Source organism: Marmota monax, unplaced genomic scaffold (genome assembly GCF_021218885.2).
Source record: "Marmota monax isolate L192 unplaced genomic scaffold, Marmota_monax_Labrador192_F-V1.1 WCK01_AAM20220418_F8-fsc00017, whole genome shotgun sequence".
NCBI classification, from domain to species: Eukaryota; Metazoa; Chordata; class Mammalia; order Rodentia; family Sciuridae; genus Marmota; species Marmota monax.
The window spans coordinates 19557583-19574264 of record NW_026695241.1 but is presented as its reverse complement, the minus strand read 5'-3'; the positions used below and the strand labels follow the sequence as shown (position 1 = coordinate 19574264).

The following is a 16682-nucleotide window of genomic DNA, read 5'->3' as shown; positions in this document are numbered from 1 at the left end:
GCCTCAGCAACTTAGCGAGGCCCTAAGCAACTCAGTGACTGTCTCTAAATAAAATATTAAAAAGGGCTGGGGAGGTGGCTCAGAAATTAAATGTCCCTGGGTTCAAATCACCGGTACCAAAAAAAAAAAAAAAAAAAAAAAGAGCAGAGAGTAGTCTCAAGGAACACAGATTCTATTCTCCCTGCAAAAAGATGGGAATACTAGAGGAATTCTGAGAATACAGACTGTAAAATTAGCATAGAAATTCTTAGATGGGTATATATTTCCTCTTCAAATATTCCATTATAGTTAAAGGCTCTATAATTTCTACCAAAAAGTGAAGGGGAGCCTCTCAGTAGGGAGAGGGCTTCACTAAAAAGAGTGAATCTCATTCTCCTGGGAACCAGTGGTTCTAACCCACCAAGCCTGGCTCCAACTTGGTTGCAGATCTGGATGACCTGTCCACCCTCAGGGATTCTGATTTGGACTGTGGCCTGGGCACCCCTTATGTCCAGAGCCCTCTCCCAGGTGATTTTAATGTGCAAACCAAGTTGGAACCACTGTCCCAGGGCTTTAAATTATTCATGTTTGGCTGAAGTTTTAAAAAAAGAAAACAAAAATGAAGCCACAGCACCCAAGGGCTCTCAAACTTTAATGTTTGAACAAACAAATAACCTGGGGATCTGTTAAATTTCAGATTCTGATTCAGGAGGTCTGGGGTCCCCAGGAAGTCTTCCCTTCTAACAAGTTCCTGGGGATGCTCAACACTGCCTACACACCCAACCTGAAGACCTGGGTTATAGATTGAATGATTATGGACTTGAATGAGCATCATGGCTCTCCAGGGCAGATGGGACCTTAAATAAGAAGTTATCTCACTTCTAAGAGCTTCAGTTTTCTTATCTGTAAAATGGGGGCTGGGGGTTTGGTTTGTGGTGCAGTCTGTGTTCAGCACATACTGGGTTCAATTCCCAGCACCCAAAGGAGGGGAAAAAAAAGGCAAGCAATAATAATGACCTGTCATTGTGATGCTTAAATGAGATAATGCATTACTGTTTAGCACAGTGTAACAAATACTAGCTTTTTGCTAGGATAGCCAAGACTCACAGAATACTCATCTGCCAGGAGTTTTCTCAACACATTCCTGTATGGACTCACTCGAGCCTCAAGCAACACTTCTAGGTAGGCACTATTTCATCATCGCCATTGCACAGATGAAGAAACTGAGGTGCAGAGGGGACGTACTTTATCTGCAGTTGCACATCTAGGAGTCGCTGAGTCAAGAGTCTGAGCCCAGGGACAATTGGGCCTCTATCACTGTCACTTGCCTTGGCTGAAATGGACGAAGGCTGCAGGCCTGCACGTCCGACCACGACTAGGTGAGGGTTTACTCTCTGGAATGGCCTGGGACCGGCAGGTGGCAGCCTAGGGCTACTTGGGGGCAAAGACCGTTTCCAACACCACGCCCAGAGCCAGCGCGGAGCGACACAGTTCCCCACCGCCACCGTCCGCAGCTTCGTCGATCGACTTCGCCGACGTCTCGTCTCCCTACCACTCCAGGTCCCCGCGTTGGAGGTCGCAGAGACCCATCAGGACATAATAGCCCTACTTAAGTTCAAATATGAGTCCCCCCAGATAAGACCGTGTTCTCGGGAAAGCAACAAGAAAAGCGAGTTTTCTGCATCTCTCCTTTAATCCAGGAGCGCAGCCACAAATGTCCCTTTACACTGAAGGCTCAGCCAGGGGTCGGGAGGCCAGCCCAGAGGGAGAAAGCTGGGTATCCGTCTTGGATTCCCCAGTGCACCGTGGGGACGGTGGGGACGCCGGTCTCCGTGCGCGCGGGCTGGGCGTGCGGACTCGTCCCCAGACTCTTACCTCGGAAGAGCGCAGGGGATCTTCTTGCGGGGGTTCACTGGGAGGGGGACGAATGAATTTCAGAGGCTGTGCGGAGGGGTGGGAGTTAACCGGGCGGTTTCCATGGCGCCCGGGGCGTGGGGGAGGAATGCACCCCGCAAGTTGTGGCGAAACAACCGAGCTGCCCTGCGGGCCGGCTCGAGAAGGCAGGGGACACCGGGTGGGAGGGAGTTAGCGGGGTGGGGGAAGCCGGGCGGAACGGGGGCGGGGCGGTCACGTGCGCCCAAGGGGGCGAGGCCCCGATCGGGCCCCGGAGTGAACAGAGCCGGCGAAGTGGCTGTCCAAGGAGCAAACTTTTACTAGGACCAAGAACAGCTAGAGGAGCCCAAGGCAGGAACAGCCAGGAGCGGGCTGACGCGTCTGAGGCCAGCCTGGGGACAGCAGCTGCCGCGGGTGGGGACCAAGATCCAAGAAAAAGTGAGAGCAGGAGTTTGGGGGTGAGTGCAGGGAGCACTATCCACTGCTTTTTCACAGCTCGGCTCTCCGTTTCTTGTGGTGCACGGTTGCGCTCCTGAGCAAGTTTCCCATCAGCCATTATCCCACCGGAGTGCCGGAGTCAGCACCTGTCAGGGCTCCCGGGGAGGCTGTGGCCATGGTGAATGAAAATCCCAACCTGGAGGAGCTCAGTGACCCCCCTGTGCTGGAGAAAGCTCTCCAGGCAGAACCCAGCGTCTCGGTCCATCCCATCGTCTCCATCCATCCCAGCGTCTCGGCCCACCCCAGCAGTTCGGTGCACCCCAGTACCTCGGCGCAACCTGGTGGCTTGAACCACCCAAGTAGCTCATGTCAGGAACTCAGTGTGATCAAGTTGAGCAAGCGCCGTTGGGCTGTGGTGCTCGTGTTCAGCTGCTACTCCATGTGCAACGCCTTCCAGTGGATCCAATACAGCTCCATCAATAACATATTCATGCACTTCTACGGGGTTAGTGCCTTTGCCATCGACTGGCTGTCCATGTGCTACATGCTGACCTACATCCCTCTGCTCCTGCCCGTGGCCTGGCTGCTGGAGAAATTTGGTCTGCGCACCATCGCCCTCACTGGCTCAGCTCTCAACTGCCTGGGAGCCTGGGTGAAGCTGGGCAGCCTGAAGCCGCACCTCTTCCCGGTCACTGTGCTGGGCCAGGTCATCTGCTCCGTTGCCCAAGTCTTCATCCTGGGCATGCCCTCCCGCATCGCTTCAGTCTGGTTCGGGGCTAATGAGGTTTCAACAGCCTGCTCCGTGGCTGTCTTTGGCAATCAGGTGAGTGGATGGATCTTCAAAGGAGAGGGCATCTTTCCAAGGGGATCGAGTGTGTTAGTTTGTATCTAACTGGACCCAACCGTGCAGGAGGCTGTAATTTTCTGACCAAGGGGCCTTTATGACTCTGGGTGGTTTGGTTGCTGGATATGCCTGGCAGTGTGATGGGGTGATTGTGACTGTGGGTGACACTCTGCTTTGATGGTGTCACTCCTTAACCTGTGTCAGTTCACCAGTTTCCACCTGTGATTTCAGGAATGCTGCTCTTTCTCTCTGGCACAGGCCCTGGGCATCAGACTATTTGGGTGTCATAGAATTTGGCAGGAGTTTTTAGCTGGACCAACAAGTGTTCCTAGAGTGCGGCATCCTCTATGCTGCAAAACTGCAGGACCATGGGGCGGGGGTGCTTGGCACTTTTCTTACCTTCTTTTACACACAGCTGAAGCCAGGACAACAGAGACAATGCTTCATGCCAAACTCCTTCCCTGGTGTTTACGCCCAAGTCCAGTACCATGAACTAGAAATCTTGCTCTGTATTTCCAAGAAGTCTCTTGGTATAAATAACTCATATCTTAATCGTTTTTCTTTATTAAGATGATTCCACTTTTGAAAAATGTCTTTATTTATTTTTATGTGGTATTGGGGATCGAACCCAGGGCCTCACCTGTGCTAGGCAAACGCTCTACCTCTGAGCCACAACCCCAGCCCCTTAATCCTCTTTCTTTCTTTCTTTCTTTGGGAAGGGGAATTATTCCCAATCTTTCCATCTCAGGGCAGTTCTGATCCAGGGCATGCTATGAATCTGTCTTCTCCAAATATTTGAAGCAAATATTTGTGGGGTCCTTCTATAGCAGGACCACTGCCTCTAACTCTTGCTTCTTCCCAAGCACAGGCAGCCCTGGCTGGTTGTTTAGCAAGTGACTTGTAACCCTCAGTTCTCATAGGCCTGTTTGCACCTACCTGTTGTCTCGTTTAGAAAAATGCAACCTTTCACTTAGAAAATTTTTATTTGGGACAGAAGTTTTCTAAAATTTCTCTAAAGGCAAATCTCCATTCTGTTTCTCTTTAGCAGGAAGGTGAGTTGAATGCAATTTACAAAACCAGTGTGAGTTCTGCCACTCGGTAATAGCATAAACCATCAATGAAAGCAAACAGAGAGGCCACCTTTAGCCCATAAACAAGCAAAAAAAAAAAAAAAAAAAAATCCCTTCCCCACTTTTCCCCTATGGGGTTGAATGTTTTGAAGATTGAATTGATTTAAGCCCTGAAGGGAAACAGATAGCTCTTTTATTTGGGGAAATTTAAAAGTAGATATTGAGAATGACATTTACTGATCTCCTATCCTTTACGGCCATGTGACTGTGGATTTTAACATCCCATTTGCAGTCTTGATAGTGGGTTCAGCAGTCCTGGATTTTCTTTTATTGGAGAATAAAGTTAGGGGAAGAGAGATAGGAGCTTTCAACCTTCGAGAGAGTTAAGTCACCCTATCAGCAGCAGAATGGGAATAGCACAAGGTGACCACAATCCCAAGCCTACTGTTTGGAGATGACAGTATTGCTAGCTGGGAGAAGCTCTCTCATTTGACCTGGCACCTTCTGTATCAGAGATTCTAACACTTCTTCTGTCAACCAAAAATACAAAGTCCTGGGTTTTCACATTCCTTCTTGCACACCTGTGAAGGAACTCAATACGAGGTGTGCCTTTAAAATTTAATAGAAATAGTTACTCATTCCCTAGTCCACTCCCCACCCACAACAGGGTCAGGAAATGTTAAAAATTTCACATTTTAAAACACTCTGACAGCGCGTCTTATTTACATCATGCAAACATCTATTTAGTTTGTCCTTTTAGGCTGAATCCTCTGTGCTCAGTTGAGCAATGTGAAAACCCAAATTGTTTATGCTTTCTCACAGACAGATGAGTGTGTTTGTCTCTCTGTGAGCGGTTTCAGCCTTTTTCTAAGTAAACCACCTTCGAATGGGGGAGAAGTATTTGGACAGAGTACCTTGAGCTTTGCAATTTAGAAAAAAAGAGTTGTCTAAACAGATTCACAAGTCATTCCACAGAATAGTTCTTTGTGGCCTGCAAACTTTGTTTTGACCCTGTTCGTGCAGATCACCGTAACTCCTGACCATGTTCAATCTAAATTTATAAAAAGTCAGAAGAGAGAGATTGTCCAAAGACGTTTTATTTGGGGAAAGTATTTTGTGGGGAACAGTAGAGCATTGCTGTGTCCATACCAAACTATGGAAATATAGTTTGGGCATATGATAAACCATGGGCATATTCAATGAGATTGGGTGACAAGAAGGAGTTTTTAAAGATAAAAATGAAGATTACATCAGATATTTTATAACAATAGTCCTTGGCCACAATCATCAATAACAAGAGTGGTATCAGTCTGAGGCTGAAGATGGTTGCTGGGCAGATGTCCTTGTAGAAGTACTTTTTGTATAAGTTTGTGGTGGCTTCTGTGTAAGGTTGTAGTCCTGCAGAGTCTTTTGGCATAGTTACTATCAGGCAATCTTGCACAATAACCCTTCCTTCCTATCCTCCTGGCTTTATTTACTTTATTGTGTTAGGGTTGACACAAGTGACTCCATTTTGATTCCGACAACTTTCACATCCTGGTAATTCTGACCTAATGTTTCTTATATATTCCACATGTGGATCTTATTAAATCCAACATTCATTTAAGTAGCATTTACCTAATATCTATCTTTTTCCAAATGCTGGGCAAGGGCTGTAAAGACAATCTCTGTCTCCACAGAATTTCTCTACCAGATTCAAAATTTATACCAGGCATCCAGAATCAGATTAAAATAACAACAGGCTGGGTACTTTGGCACACGTCTATAATCTCAAAGCCTGGGGAGGCTGAGGCAGGAGGATCACAAGTTCAGGGCCAACCTCAGCAACTTAATGAGACACTGTCTCAAAATTAAAAAAAAAAAAAAAAAAAAAAGAACTGGGGGTTTGTGCTAAAGCTGAATCCCCCTGGATTCAATCCCCAATACCAAAATATAAAATAATTTTTTAAAAAGTGAAAACAAAGTCATAATTGAAGATTTCTTTTTTTTTTCCCTGAGATTTTTAGTATTTTCTTTGCCCATTTGCTATGGGAAAGGATGAAGAAGAGAAAAGAAAGCTAATAGCTATTAAACTTTTACAATATGCAAGGTTTTTAAAAAATCCCTTATTTAATCTTTTCAACAATTCTTTGATTGCTATATATGTAGGAATGGGGATCCAAATGAGTGGAGTAACATTATCCCAGGGCCTGTAGCTATCAAGCAATAAAGGAGAGATTTGAACTCACCTCTACCTCCAAAATTCATGTGAAGAAGCCAGTGTTTTGTTTGTTTTTTTTTGCAGTGCTGAGTATCTAACCCAGGGCCTCACACATGCCAGGCAAGGGCTATACCACTGAGTTGTATCCCCAGGCCTCAGGAAGCCAATATTGAGTCTTCATGTGGATAAAATATTGACATTAAGTGGTGGTGTGTTGGGGGTATAGCTCAGTGGTGGAACACTTGCCTAGCATGCCCAGGATCCTGAGTTGCATCCCCAGACCTAAAAAAAAATTTTTTTAATTAAAAAAATTTTAAATGTAGGATTCTGAATTTCTAATTTTGCCCCTTGAGTCTCAAGGATTGTCAGGGTGACACTTTCTAGCAGTTTTCTCCCAAATCTGAGGGCCTAACCCTTTGCCTTTTCTTTTACAGTCACTGCTAAGGGGCTGATCTTGCCTCTTTTGACCTAGCACAGTAGCACTTCATAGTCAAGACGGCGGGGTTGCAGTCTCTGGGAAGAAGCAGCTAGTGAACCCCTGATGCTCTGGGGCAGAGAGGGCAGGGGAGCCTCCAGACCTCAACTGAGGCGCTTCCTTTTTCTTGGTAGGCTCTGACCAGTTGTTCCCAGGTGGTAACAGCTTGACATATTTTAGCAACACTTGTAGCATTGTTTCAAGGGGAAATGATCTGTGTGGGGTTTTGAGTGACAGGCACACATTGTTGGTAACAGGGTTGAAAGGAAGCCCTGTGCTAGAGTCTTCAGAGCCTGGTGGTGCAGGACATGTAGGAGTTCCAGGAGATCTTCAAGGTCAGCTTCTGCCCAGAGGAGGCGCCTGTAGCACAGAGGGGAAGAGACCTCCCCAAAGACCCTTGGGCAGCACAGCACAGTGCCACCCAGAGATAATCAGTTTGCTTTTGGAGGTAAAGAAAATATAGTGACGTTTACAAAACCAATCCTATAGAAGCCACAGCTGACTGTCTAAAATAGCACTGGTCAATAGAAATAGAATGCCAGCCATTCATGGAAGCTACTTTAAAAATGTCAATGTAAAAAAAAAAAAAGCAAAAAAGAACAAAGGAAATTAGTTTGAGTGATCTATTTAACCCAATATATCCAAAATGTCATTTCACATGTCATCAATGTAATAAAATGACTAATGTGCTATTTTACATTTTTTGCATTACTAAGTCTTTGGAAATTTACAGACTGGCCACCTTTCCTGGTAAGGGATGAGTGGACTGGCTCTGTAACCAGCTGGTCACGCAGGTCGGAAACAATCTTGGTATTTCAGAAGTGGAAATCAGCTTCTGGCAGATAAGGATGGGCGCCAGGCAGGTGCCTTCAGCCTGGAGGAAGTTGTGGTTGCTGGACTGGCTAGTCACATGGCAGCACTGAGAGTCTGGCAAGTTCTGAGGTTGGCTCAGGAGCCACAGCCACGAGGCAGGTGGAACAAGCTTAGTCTTGTTCCAAAAATCACAGCCACTCGGGTGTGTTTAATCCCAGGCTTCTCGTTCTTGAATCTCCCAATGTCAGAGGTCTTTCAGGGTCTTAGTGAAGTTTGGAGAAGTGAAAGCAAACTCTTGTTCCTGTCCGTTGGTTGTCATTGTGATGATGTTATGGGGTTGGGGCCTTCTGGGAAACTGAAGCGGTGCAGAGCCCCCCCATCCCCACCACCATTCTTGCAATCAAGTCAGAAAGATTTCGGACATGTTGCTCAGAGTCACCGGCATGAGTTTATTAAAAGGATAGGAAAAGGGACAAGGATAGGAAAAGGAGATACTCTCAAGGGAGAGTGTGTCCTGTCAGAGAAGAGAGGGACAGTGTGTCTCTCCTGCACTCTGGTTTTATTGGAGATCCCAGAGAAGTTTCCAGAGAGTCCTGCCCAGGTCCACCTCCTGACTTTTGACTAATGGCAAGATGACATCAGACTTTCAAGTCCCCACTGCCGTGACAACTCTAGGTCACTTGGCTCATGCCGACTGGTTCTAATTGGATTCTTTCTCATACATTCATACAGATTTTATGGTTAGGAGGACTTGTCCTCATCTCCCTGAGTTCTGGGATCTGATCTGTGGATAATATTGCCAGAGTCCCCCCGCCCCCTTTGCTCTTATTGGCATTATTTTGAGCCTGCATTTCTCTTGCAGGTAACAGGTAGTTTGCTGAGGAATGTGACATAGCCTGTCCTCTTAAGCCAGGCAGGACTGCAAGGAATTGCTTCTTGGTAAAGAAAACACGTGGGGATCAGCACAGTGGGCCTGTCTGATAGAATTCTTCCCTTCACTCATGTTCCCACCACTCACACCTGTCTGTCCTCTATCAACGGCACTAAGGTACTTGCCCCCTTGACCGACTGCTTTCTGGACTCCCGGTATACATTGGACGACAGAAAGAGGCAGTGGCTGGGAGATCTGAACAAGGGGGTGGTAACCAAAGGAAATGGGGTATGTTGGGGACCAGCCTCTCAAATGCTCATGGGAGTCATCCAGGTCTTGTAAGTAAGTAAAGGTGACATGTGAGTGTGGTGTGGTCCCAGCAAAGGTGAGAGCCTGTGACCCATTCAGAGGCAGTGTCGCCTCAGCTCCTACCAATTATGAAAGACCTGGTGTTGGTACTTCTTTTTTTCTTTTTATTTTTTTCCTTTAGAGAGAAACCAGAATCCAGATTTCTAGGTGAAATCTGTAAATCATGATGAAATAGAAAAAAACATAATATCATCTTAACTATTCACAAATGTGAGATTCAGTGGCATTAAATATATTTACAGTGTTGTACAACCATCGTCCCTGTCTGTACCTAAAATTTTGTATCAGCCCCAACAAAAAACTCTGTATTCCTTGAACAGTGTCTCCTCGCCCCCTCCAGCCCCTGGGAGCCTCTTTTCTTTCTGCCTGTTCTAGGTGCCTCAAAAAAATGCAGTCATGTGAAACCTCTCTTTGTGTCTGGCTTATGAAAATTTGTATAAAATGCTGGCAACTAATTCAAACATTACTATTTTTTAAAAATTATGTTCTATATATCTTTAAATGTGGGTCAGATAAAATTGCTGATATGCGATGTCTTTGGAGAGAAACGTGGCACTGAATTCTTGTTCTGCCTTTTCCTGCCTCAGAAGGCCCTCACCAAAAAATGAGCAGGTAGAAACCAGCCCAGGGCTAGCAGCTCTGACAGGAAATAGTCCTGTACGTGACAGTGATTCGCCTCCCCCTGGGGCTGGGTGAAAGTACAGCCCCCACCTGGGCTTCCTTGACTGACTCCCTAGGGCAGGAGCCCAGGTTCCTATATTTCCAAATAGCTCCCAGGGGACACTCGTGATCAGACACTTTTGTTTGAAACCAGTGGGAAGAAGATCAGCACAGGGGAAGGGACTCTCCTGCTTGGAGCCACAGCCTGGTTACGGCTGATGTGCTTGCTGTATGCTGTGTGTGATGTCCAGGTAGAAGTGGGGAGCTTGAGCTACTCACCTTCGGATCAAGAGAGGTTGGCCTTAGCCTCTCCGGCGATGCCTGTTAATCCCGTGGGGTCCAGTTTGAGTCTTCAGTTTGGATTTCAGGACACCTATTTCCTCCCTAATCCTATCCAGTCCATCTCTCATGACCTCCCATCCTTGTCTCTGGCTCCATAAATATTGCCTTGAAGACACACTACTTGGGGACTAAGACTCAGTGATACAGGGAGATGGTGGACTGGGAAACTCTGGGCTCTCCCCTCTCCCCCGCTAGAAACGTTAACTAAACAACCAGGAACTGGCTGATGTAACTTCATGATAGGAGTTCTAAAAATCAGAGATCTGCAGTAACCAAGCCCACCCAACGAGGAAAAAGAATTGTTTGGCAGAAATTCAAAATTCAAAATGGTAGAAATGTCACATCTCTTTACTTCCCAGTGTCCCACTCTCTCCCCCACACTGCGCTGCCCAGCTCTCAGTTCCCCTCCGCAAACTGGAGGGAGTCAAAAGACTGAATTTGCAACATTTAAATCTGTTTTAATACAACAGCGTTTCTGTGCACTACAATGAACAAGCCAGTAAGGAAATTGAGAAAGCAATGCCATTCACCATAGCGTGGGGTGGGGCGGGGGGAACAGCTTAGGAATAAACCAAGAAAGTGGGAAACTTGTATGCTGAAAACTACAAAACGTCAATGAAAGAAATTAAAGATGACACACAGAAATGGAAAGACATTCTGCATTCATCAATTTAGAAAACAGTTAAGATGTCAATACTACCCAATGTGGTGTGATCTATGGATTCAATCCAATCCCTACCAAATTCCCAATGACCCTTTTTTGTAGAAACTGAAAATCCATCCTCAAGTTCATATTGGACCCAGAAACCAGTGTTTGAGATGAAACTAAATTCTCTACTTCACAAAAAAAAAAAAAAAAAAAAAAGAAAAAAAATTTTTTTTGAACTGGGGATTGAACTCAGGGTGCTTATCCATTAAGCCATATCTCCAGCCCTTTTTGTTTTCTATTTTTAGATAGGATCTTACTCAGTTGCTGAGGCTTACCTCCTGCCTCAGGCTCCCGTGTCACTAGGTCACTAGGATTTCAGGCGTGTGCCACCTTGTCCATCTAATCAAGTTGTTGTTGTTATTTTGATGTGCTGGGGATCGAACCCAGTGCCTTGTACATATGAGGCAAACACTTGGTTGCTCAGGCAACCGAGCTATATTCCCAGCCCCCAATCAAGTTATTTTTGACAAAGCTGTCAGGTCCACTCAACTGGGGGAGAAGACAATCTTTTCAACAAACAATGCTGAGAAATCTGGATCTCCACATGCAAAAGAATGAAATCAGGCTCTTTTACCACATTCAAAACTAAGTCATATGGACCAAAGACTTAAACACAAAAGTTAACACCATAAAATGTGTAGGAAAAAAATGGTGAAAACTATGACGATGAATTTGAACATGATTTCTTGGATATTAAAAGGAGAAAAACTGGACTATAACAAAATTGAACATTTTTATGTATCAAAGGACACCATCATCAGAATGAAAAGACGAGATAACAGGAGAAAATACTTGCAAACCGTTTATTCGTTATCTAGCCAGGCCCTTTTGATTGCCACACAGCATGACAATCATTTAAACAAGAATTAGAAAAGAGGCAGTTGATTCATGAGATGGTCAGACACGAAGAGGCTGGATGGAGCCCAAGTCTCAAATCTACCTCCCCAACCATTGGTCTTAGGGGTATTTAAGAAGTAGGGTGGTCTGAGGCATGGGGAAAGGTGATTAGAGGAGAAGACGTGATCAGTGATCTGCAAATGTGCAGTCAGGCCTCCTGTCCCTTCAGAGGACACGTATTCCGAAAATGGCAACCCTAGCATGTGTGCAGGATGGAGTTTTGACTCTTATGTCAAAAGTCACCCATTGGACACTTTGTGCAGGCCACAGGGAAGTGTCAGTGGTTTCAACCAGCTTGGGCTACCTCCAGGATCCCGAAGGGCAACCATTACCATGAGGACCCGTATGTCCGAGGAGTTATCCAAACAACACTCATTGGAATATATTGCTTAACCATGGGACCTCCGACATGGTGATGAAACAAGCCAAGCTGGAGGGTTTTGTAAGGAAAGGACCGAGTGAAGGAAATAAAGAGAGAAGTGATAGGAAAGTGAAGGACTGGGGGATTTTGTGGTCAGGCCATTGCTAGGGGGTTATCAGGGGAGGGTCTTTGTGATGGCCACCTTCAGTCTTTGTGGTGGTCACTGTTTTATGTTGAACAAGGTGTTTCTCAAGGTTTCAGTCCCAGACAATATTTCCCTTTCTTGTGTTATGATGGAGTGTTGCCAGGGGTTTAGACTGACTTAGAGCCACCGTGGGTGACCGTCCCAAGATGGAGGATATGTTTAAAAATGTGTTGCCTGTGTCAAGTTCTCCCTAACAGGTTTCTTCAAGCTTTCCCTGGGTTTTACATGTGATAAAAGGTTAATATCCAGAATTTACGCAGAACTCCTGTAGTTCAAAAACAAGTCCAATGCTGGGTGTGGTGGCACAAGCCTATAATCCCAGTGACTTGGGAGGCTGGGGCAGGACCATCCTAAGTTTAAAGCCAGCCTCAGCAACTTAGTGAGGCCCTTAGTAACTCAGCGAGATCCTGTTTCAAAATAAAACATAAAAAAGGGGCTGGGGTTGTGGCTTAGTGGCAGAGTGCTTGCTTCACACTTGTGAAGCACTGGGTTTGATCCTCAGCACCACATAAAAAAAAACAAAATAAAGATATTGTGTCCATCTATAACTTAAATAAATAAATAAATAACAAAACATAAAAAGGGCTGGGGGTGTGGCTTAGTGGTTAAGTGCCCCTGAGTTCAATCCTTGGTACAAAAAAAAAAAAAAAATCCAAAAAAATAACCCTCAGTTTTTAAATGGATAAAGGTTCACACATATAATCCCAATGACTCCAGAGGATGGGGCTAGGAGTATTGCAAATTTGAGACTCGCTTCAGCAGCTTAGCAAGATCTTTTCTCAAAATAAAAAGGACTGGGGATATAATTCATCTGTAGAGTGTCCTGGGATTCAATCCCCAGTACCACCACCAGGGGAAAAAAAGGCAAAGGACTTGAATAAGTATTTCTCCAAAGAAGATAGATAAATGCATAGTAATTACAAGAAAGGATGCTCAATGTTATGGAAATAGAAATCAGACCCCAGTCAAGTACTATCTCATACCCATTAAAGCTGCTGTTACTTACAAAAAACGAGATTGGCAAGGATGTGAGGAAACTGGACCACTCATGCATCACTGGTGGGAGTGTAGAATGCTTTCTGTATCGAGGCCACCGTGGAGGGCAGCAGGGCAGTTCTTCGAAGCTCTTTAGAAGTTTAATAACCAGGGCTTGGGGTGTAGCTTGGTGGGAGAGCACTTAGCTAGCCTGTGTGAGCCCCTGGGTTTGATCCCAGCACCCCCTCCCCCCCACACACACACATACACAGAGTTGAATAACTATGGGCATACGTACCCCAAATAATTGAAAGCGGGAAGTTCAACAGATATCTGTAGATCCATGTTGATAGCAGCATTGTTCACAACAGCTAAAAGGTGGAAGCAACCCAAGGGTCCATCCTTCCAACAGATGAATAAGAAAAAATGTGATGTGTACACACAATTGAATATTATCTAGTCTTGAAAAGGAAGGAAATTGAACTTTGATAACATCATGTGAAGTAAATTAAGCCAGTCACAAAATATACCATAGAGTTCTACTTATATGAGGTATTGCGGGGCTTTTTTGTTGGTTTGTTTTTTCTTCAATCTGACATTCCACCAATTCTCCATTTCTCTGGGTGCAGGCTGGCTGTCCTACAATTCAGTTCAATTCAACCCAGTTGACTCTGACTCACTGGAGTGAGTTGAGGGCTCAATCTCACGAGACTTCTCCCACTTCAGACTTCTTTGCAAGTTCCAGGGACCATATTTCTGACTCTCCAGCTATAAATTGGGGGGCCCACAGGTTTGATTTGCTACAACAAGTCACAGAACTCAGGAAAATACTTGACTTATATTTACCAGTTTATTAGAAAGGATGCAACTCAGGAAAAGCCAGATGATGAGAGGTGGTGGGGAAAGGAATGGGGAGAGAATGTGTGTGGAGTTTCTGTGCCGCACCCTGGTACATGTCAGCTCCTGGGACAAGAGGTTTTATCCAGTTCAGGCTGGGGCGGGGGCGGGGCCAGAAGTTCTCACTTGCTAATTGATGGGCCTCCTTCTTTAAAGGTAATTGCCCCATCCCCAGGCTATCTAGGGGCTTTAATCTAAGTCACCTCAGTCCCACGAACTCAGGTCTCTTGGAAAAGGGGTCTGTTCAGGAATAACAAGACATTCCTATCACTCAGGAAATTCCAAGGATTTTTGGAACACCATGCCAGGAATGGGGAAAAAGATCAAATAATATTTTTATTATACTCCAACTATGCAGTAGAATTAATAGAGACAGAGGGTAGGGTGAAGGCTGCTGAGGGCCAGGGGAAGAGGTGTTGTTTAATGAGTATCAAGATTCAGTCTGAGGAAATCCGTATGTAGCGGAATGAAATTGAACCCCATCTCTCACCCTGCACAACACTCAACTCAAAGTGGATCAAGGACCTGGGCATTAGACCAGAGACCCTGTGCTATAAGAAGAAAGGTAGGCCCGAACTCTCATCATGTTGGCTTAGGAACCAACTTCCTCAACGAGACTCCTAAAGCACAGGAAGCAAAATTAAGAATCAATAAATGGGACGGTATGAAACTAAAAAGCTTCTTTACAGCAAAGAAAATAATCAAGAACGTGAAGAGAGAGCCTACAGAGTGGGAGAAAATTTTTTCCACCTGCACCTCAGAGTATTGATCTCCAAGATATAGAAATAACTCAAAAAGCTTAACACTCCCCCCCAAAAAACAACCAAATAACCCAATTAATAAATGGACTAAAGAACTGAATAGACACTTCACAGAAGAAGAAATAACAATCAATCAACAAATATAGGAGAAAATGTTCAGCATCTCTAGCAATTAGAGAAATGCAAATCAAAACTACACTGAGATTCCATCTCACTCCAGTCAGAATGGCACTTATCAAGAATACAAGCAACAATAAGTGTTGGTGAGGATGTGGGGACAGGTCCACTCATACATTGCTGGTAGGACTGCAAATTGGTGCAGCCACTCTGGAAAGCAGTGTAGAGATTTCTCAGAAAACTTGGAATGGAACCACTGTTTGACCCAGTTACCCCACTCTTGGCATATGCAAAGGACTTAAAATCAGCACATCACAGTGATGCAGCCACGCCAGTGTTTATAGCAGCCCAGCTCACAACAGCTAAGCTACGGAACCGACTGAGGTGCCCTTCAACAGAGTAATGGATGTTTTAGTCAGTTTTTTCACTGCTATGCTAAAGGACCCCTCCCAACAATTGTAGAGGAGGGAAAGTTTCTTTGAGGGCTCATGGTTTCAGAGATCTTAGTCCAGAGAAGGCTGGCTCCATTCCTTGGATCTTGACTGAGGCAGAGCATCATGGCAGAAGAGTGTGGCAGAGGGAAGCAGCTCACATCATGGTGATCAGAAGGCAGAGATGGAGACACAGTCCACTTTTCCAGATACAAATATATATACCAAAGCTACACCCTAAGTCCCTTCTCCTCCAGTCACACCTTACCACTTCAGTTAATCCCATCAGGGATTGACTCACTGATAGGGTACAGCTATATAACCCTATCATTTCTCCTCCAAATCTACTTGTGTTGTCTCACAGGTGAGATTTGGGGGGGACACCACATCTAAACCATAACAATGCATAAAGAAAACGCGGTACATATACACAGTAGAATATTATTCAGCCATGAAAAAAGAAAGACTTTATGACTTTTGCCACTAAATGGATGGAGACTATCATGCTAAGTGAAATAAAAAGCCAATCCCAAAAAACCAAAGGTGAAATGTTTTCTCTGATATATGGATGCTAACAAGGTGGGGTCAGGGGTAAGGAAGAATAGATGTTCAGTGGATTAGACTGAAGAGATGAGAATAGAAAAGACATGAAAAAAGAATGAATCAGACATAACTTTCCTATGTTCATCTATGAATACATGACCAGTGTAACTCCACATCATGGACAACCACAAGAATGGGAAGTTAGTTATACTCTATGTATGTAGGATACGTCAAAATATACTCTACTATCATGTATACCTAAAAAGAACAAAAAAAGTTTCAGTTTGGGGCAGGGGAGGTAGCTCACTTGATAGAGTGCTTGCCTCGCATGCACAAGGTCCTGGGTTCAATCCCCAGGACTACAAAAAAAAAAAAAGCTTCAGTTTGAGAAGATGAAAATAATTGTGGAGTTGGAGGTGATGGTTGCATAATGATGTGAATGCTACTGAAGAGCCCAGTTAAGCTGGGTGCCTGTAATTCCAGCAACTTGGGAGGCTGAGGCAGGAGGATGGAAAGTTTGAGACCAGCCTCAGGAATTTAGTGAGGAACTCAGAAAGAACCTGTGTCTAATTGAAAAATAAAAAGGGCTGGGGATGTAGCTCAGTGGTAGAGTGCTCCTAGGTTCAATCCCCAGTTTAAAAAAAAAAAGGTTTTGTAATGGTGGTTAAATATACACAGTATACAATTTTAATATTTTAGCCATTTTAACTGCTTAAAAAAAATGGGAATTGAACCCAGGGACTCTACCACTGTGCTACACTCTCAGCCTTTGTTTTTTTTTTTTTTCATTTAGAGACTGGGTCTTGCTGAGTTGCTGAGGACCTCACTAAGT

General features: G+C 44.9%; 2 protein-coding genes across 5 annotated transcripts in view; one reads left to right on the top strand and one right to left on the bottom strand.

Moving 5' to 3' along the window:
- LOC124090279 (guanine nucleotide-binding protein G(I)/G(S)/G(O) subunit gamma-10) overlaps positions 1-2085 on the bottom strand; it is a 57379-nt gene extending 55294 nt beyond the window's left edge. The window contains exon 1 of one of the 4 annotated variants that reach the window (XR_006851050.2): positions 1855-2074. The gene's annotated coding sequence lies outside the window, so the exon portion shown is untranslated. Of the gene's footprint in view, positions 1-1854 lie in introns of all 4 variants that reach the window. The other 3 variants (XR_006851047.2, XR_009226356.1, XM_058577703.1) reach the window with 3 other exon arrangements.
- Positions 2086-2126: 41 nt separating this feature from the next.
- The window catches only part of Flvcr2 (FLVCR choline and putative heme transporter 2), a 59513-nt gene continuing 44957 nt past the window's right edge, over positions 2127-16682 (top strand). Inside the window, exon 1 of the mRNA XM_046440830.2 lies at positions 2127-3133. Coding sequence (XP_046296786.1) covers positions 2486-3133 — 648 coding nt within the window. The 5' untranslated portion in view covers positions 2127-2485. The remainder of the gene's footprint in view (positions 3134-16682) is intronic.